Consider the following 5,714-nt stretch of genomic DNA (forward strand, 5'->3'; position numbering starts at 1 on the left):
TTTTGTATTTCTTTTTTTAGAATACTCTCAGAAAGGTCTGACTGGATTGAGTTCAATTCTATCTCTTTTTTTCCAAGGATTTCCATATCATTTCTAATAATGGCTGCAACAATATTTATTCCCACCAATAGTGTATAAGGGTGTTTCCTTTCCACTTCCTCCCAATACTTGTTTTTAGCCTTCAATAATATGGTATTCTTTTTGTGAGTTTGTGAAACAAGGTAGATTTTATTGTAACTTATTTAGTAAAATGTGAGGGGCAAGGGAGAGAAGGACATGTTTGAGAGAGAGAACACAGCCTTCTCCGGAGTAAAAATAGGCAAAAAGACATAGAGGCAAAGAAATGAGATCCATATTCAAGGGAGAACTTGGCTTGAAGAGCAAGCCAACTTCATATCTTTAGAAGGCTGCACCCTGGTAACTTTTTCTGACTATCCAGATCTACAGGTAATTCTCTTTGTGATTTCCCTTAAATTTTACCTAAGGGGAGGGAGCATATTGACTTCAAAAGGACATAGAATTATTTGGGGGAATAAAGCAAATGCTCTCTATTTTGACATTTACACCATTATACATGGTCACAACTCATTGCAGTGTAAATTTTAAATGGATGAATTTTATTGTATTAAATTATATTTCAGTAGATCTAAAAAAGAGAATACTTTGTCTATTGAAATGCTGGAGTGCCACATGAGGTATTCCAATTGATAAAATTTCAATGGACGCAGAAGTATCTTCTTTACATTTTGTGAGTGTGAGTGTTATGCCATGCAACCACAATTTGTGGTCCATATTTAGTAGAACTTGTGTTACATAGATAAACTTTTCTTACAAGGTAAGTTCAAAGACTGAGTACCCTTTATTAGTACACACTTCTGATGTTACAAAAGAGGATAAAGAAAGAGAAACACATTTTATGGAAAGAAAGAATTCAAACAATGGAAATCATGTAACCATAAAACTCTCAGGAAAGTAGGTAAAATTCTGAGATCTTATTTTACTTTTATAATCCACTAAAGAGTATCTAAATCAATTATACCTAGATCTTAAAAAGAGATGGAAAGCTATTACTATAACTAGTATGCATTACCACTATAAAAGTAATGTGTTTCCAAGATTGTACTTTAAAACAAATTATATGTAGATTACTATAACTGCATATAAACTGACCGTTGTCATTAAAATAAGATTCACACAGTATATGGCAAAAGCGGGTGTGAGATATATAACAAACCACTTTACTGAAGTGATTCCAAGTCATGTATTTTAATTAGAAAATATAATAGTATATAATTTATCTGTATAACAGCCTTATCTTGGTAAATATTCATATAATTAAGTTTTAAAATGAAATAAAAAATCAATTCTTTTGATCAATAAATCAAGTAATTTATCAAGATATCCATTGGATGAACCAAATTATTACCTTAACTTAGTTCTATCTGCTCCAGTTTTTAGACACTAAAATATTGTTACCTTACTGGTTCCAGCTTATGAATTCTCATATAGTCAGTCTATAAATTGCAACATTAAAAGTTATTCTCACTATTTGTATAGTTTGACTACTTTGAAAAACTAGAAATGGGAAAAAACCCTACCTTTCATAAATTATTCAAAATCTCTCCCAGGTATGATTTATGAAACTTTCCATCTGTCACTAAAAGTACCATGGTAAAGATCATGAATCACTTTTTTTCCCCAATATTAAAAGTTAATACTAGCTGGCAAATAAGAATGGTGTTGAAAAAGAAAGGCTTTGAAGGTAAGTGGGATGGAGAAGGAATCACTAAGTCAGTGATGGTTGGAGGGAACGCTTGGGATGGGAGATGTGTGCTGAAAGTAGATAAAGAACCAAACATGATAGCCTCTCAGTATCTGTATTGCAAACCATAAGGCCCAAGAGGGAGAGAGATTAAGAATGAACTTGTCTGCCATAGAGTTAGGGGGTGGGATAGGGTGGGGAGTGGCAGGAGGGATACTGGGGACATTAGTGATGGAAAATGTACACTGTTGGAGAGATGGGTGTTCGATCAGTATATGACTGAAACTCAATCATGAAACTGTATTTGTAATCATAAAACTGAAATTTGTAACTGTACCTCACAGTGATTCAGTAATTTTAAAAAAAGGCTTTAGAGTATCTTCATTTTATTGCTGACTACGCCAATTAAATCAAATTGTTTTAGAGTATCTTCAATACATTGTTAACTATGTCCACTAAATAAAACTAAACCTATTGTTCTGATTTTATTTCACTTAATAGCATTATCTTCCTACAGTCATTACCAAGTGGTAATTATTTTCAGAATTTTGTCTAAGCATCTTATTTTTTTCTATTTCAATAGATAGACTATTGACATTATGCCAAGTGACAAATCTAGTTATGTATGTACACTCCAATTTTTATCTTCTGGAGAACTAGCTTTCTCAGGCAAAAAAAATGTTCTATTTATTTATTTTACCAAGAACCCTAAATCTAGATGAGATTCTTCAGCTATGAATAATGAATAAACAAATAGGCCCTCCCGTTAATCGTCGATTTGCTCGAGCGGGCCCAGTAACGGCTCCATTGGAGACTTTGTTGTTACTGTGTCTGGCATATCGAATACTCTCGGCAGCTTGCCGGGCTCTCCGAGAGGGGCGGAGGAATCGAACTCGGGTCGGCCATGTTGGCCGCTTGTAAGGCGAATGCCCTACCTGCTGTGCTATCACTCGCACAGCGGTAGGGCGTTCGCCTTACAAGCGGCCAACATGGCCGACCCGAGTTCGATTCCTCCGCCCCTCTCGGAGAGCCCGGCAAGCTGCCGAGAGTATTCGATATGCCAGACACAGTAACAACAAAGTCTCCAATGGAGCCGTTACTGGGCCCGCTCGAGCAAATCGACGATCAACGGGAGGGCGAATAAACAAATAACTAGACAAAAAACAGAACCATTCTGAAAAAGAATTTATGCTGTTCAGTGTGACAAACCACAAAATGTGTTTAAGCCAAAAAATTGTTAGTTGTGTCTTTTTTTACTATTCAATGCCTGATATATATGTATAAATATATATATAAATATATATATAAATATATATATATATATATATATATATATATATATATACCCAGAGAAATAAAAGAGACGTTAAGGTTTATGTCTTGCATGTAGCCAACCCTGGGTTCAATCCTTAGCAACGTAGAGCCCACATAGCACTCCCTGGACTACTGAGTACTCCAGGTAGATAAAATAATTTTGTAATTCTGGGTTTTTGCTATCAGTATTTGATTCGTAATTCTGGAATCTTTGCTCAACTCTTCCTATAGATATTAATAATGCTCAGTTCATAGATTATCACATTAATCTTGGAACTCAGACTTTCATTTCTATAGAAGAATTGTATTATTTAAATAATTTGAAACTAAAAGTGATACAAATCATTAAACTATTTCTCTATAATAGTTCAGAATTGACCAATTTAAAGAACAACAATCTTAAAACTGAACTCACTGAAGCTTGATGGGTTTGTAGTCTAAGGTAAGTCCTCAAGTAGTAGAGAAACCATTCTTCAAGATCCAACAAAAAATTCTGAATGGCTGATCACACCTCCCTTTCCCAGTCCAACAGTCTCTTCACTGCCCCTTTTACATCTTTGTTTCTGAGAGTGTAGATGAGAGGGTTGAGGCTGGGTGTGACAACCGTGTAAAACAGGGCAATAAACTTGCCTTGATCTTGAGACTTTCCTGATGGTGGTTGAATATATATGCACATAACTGGGATGAAAAAGAGAGATACGACCAGCAGATGAGCTCCACATGTCTTAAAGACCTTTTGAAGTCCAGTTCCAGATTGCATCTTCAACACAGTCCAAGCAATGGCACCGTAGGAGCTAAGAATGAGAATTAGGGGTAAGAGTACAAAAATAGAGCTCATGACCATGAGGGTTAGCTCATTAGCACGGGTGTCAACACATGACAGTCTCAGCAGTGCTGGAACTTCACAGAAGAAGTGGTCCACTCGATTATGTCCACACAAGGGAACCCAAAATGTAAAGGAGGAATGAAGTGCTGAAACGGTAAAGCCACTTACCCAAGTAGCCACAGCCAACAACCGGCAGTAACGAGGGTGCATGATGACATTGTAATGCAAAGGTCTGCAGACAGCTACGTAACGGTCATAGGACATCACCACCAGTAACACACACTCGGTGGCTCCTAGAACAAGGAAAAAGTACAGTTGAATCATGCAACCAGCATAAGAGATGGTCTTCTGTGGGCCCCAGAGGTTGAATAGCAACTGCGGGATGGAGCTGGTGGTGTAGCAGAGGTCCAGGAAAGAGAGGTTTGAGAGGAAGAAGTACATGGGAGTGTGGAGATGGGGGTCCAGGTAGGACACGAGGATGATGAACAAGTTTCCTATCAAGGTCACCAAGTAGAAAATCAAGATGACCACAAAGAGAACCACTTCCAGGCGAGGCCAATTAGAAAAACCCAAGAGAATAAAGTAACCTTCAAAGCTTGCGTTCTTCTCCTCCATCATTCATTATTTTCTCCCTGTATCTGAAGAAATGATCACAAATTAAAAGAATATCTATTCATTGTCAAACAGATCGGGTGATGGTGGAAATCTATGTTATTTCCAAATACTATAATTATGAATGTAAATTTTTATTAAACTTTATTAATTTGTGTGTGTATAAAACCTTGGCAATACAGCTTCACACTTCTATATGAAAAATTCACCACAACTGTCACCAAGTTCTACTGATGTAAGAATCATAAAGTGTTTTTAGGTTTATGTTTTATTCAGTTCTTTGTTTTATTATAGATACAGAGAATAATCATTCAGTCAATAACATTTTATTAATACCTTCTTAACTTTTGCACTTGGATAAGTGACTAAACATCTTCCATGGTGAAGAAGAAAACTAATTTAAAAATCTCTCTTCAAAAATTAAATCATTTTGACTAACCTTTTCTGCATTTATGAGATACTTTACACTTTGCAGTTACTAAGAAAGAATTTATAGTGATCTTAGTAATTATACAAATAGATGAAAGTTTACCATGATATAGATAAACAATTTAGTAGTAACTCTAAAGTGTTAACATGAGTTTAAAATAAATGTGACTTGAATATAATTACACAAAAGTATTCATGTTTGTTCATAGTCTAACAGATTATTTCTAGATAAATAATAGCATGCTCATGGAAGCACTAAAACATGTATGTATGTGCACACACAAACCTTCTCACTAATTAGATTGCTTCCAACGTAATGGAACTGTAGCTAATTTTCGAAGACAATGAAGAATTAAATAAACTAAAATGATGGAGCACTAGAGAAAGAGTGTTTTTTTTTTTGTTGTTGTTTTTTTTTGCTTTTTGGGTCACACCCGGCGATGCCCAGGAGTTACTCCTGGGTCATGCACTCAGGAATTTCTCCTGGCGGAGCTCAGGGGAACATATGGGATGCTGGGAATCGAACCCGGGTTGGCCATGTTGGCTGCGTGCAAGGCAAACGCCTTCCTCGCTGTGCTTTTGTTCCAGCCCCGAAAAGGAGTGTTTTTTAAGCAGAAAAGAGAAGAGCTTTGTGACACTGAGAATTGGGAGTGTCTGTATCACAGATTATTCAAACATGAAAAAAGGGGTTTAATATCTGTTTCTATAAAATGTTGTGGTGCTTTAAAACAGTAACTAACATATTTTTAATTTCCAAGTTATTATTTCTAA

General features: G+C 35.9%; 1 protein-coding gene across 1 annotated transcript; it reads right to left on the bottom strand.

Annotated features, from left to right (window-relative positions):
- Nucleotides 1-3,581: 3,581 nt before the first annotated feature.
- LOC130040429 (olfactory receptor 2J1-like) lies at nucleotides 3,582-4,520 on the bottom strand. The gene has a single exon (XM_056132506.1). It carries the CDS (start codon nucleotides 4,518-4,520, stop codon nucleotides 3,582-3,584), a length of 939 nt encoding a protein of 312 aa, XP_055988481.1.
- Nucleotides 4,521-5,714: the final 1,194 nt, after the last annotated feature.

This window comes from Sorex fumeus, unplaced genomic scaffold (assembly GCF_029834395.1).
Source record: "Sorex fumeus unplaced genomic scaffold, SorFum_2.1 ptg000094l, whole genome shotgun sequence".
Taxonomy (NCBI): domain Eukaryota; kingdom Metazoa; phylum Chordata; class Mammalia; order Eulipotyphla; family Soricidae; genus Sorex; species Sorex fumeus.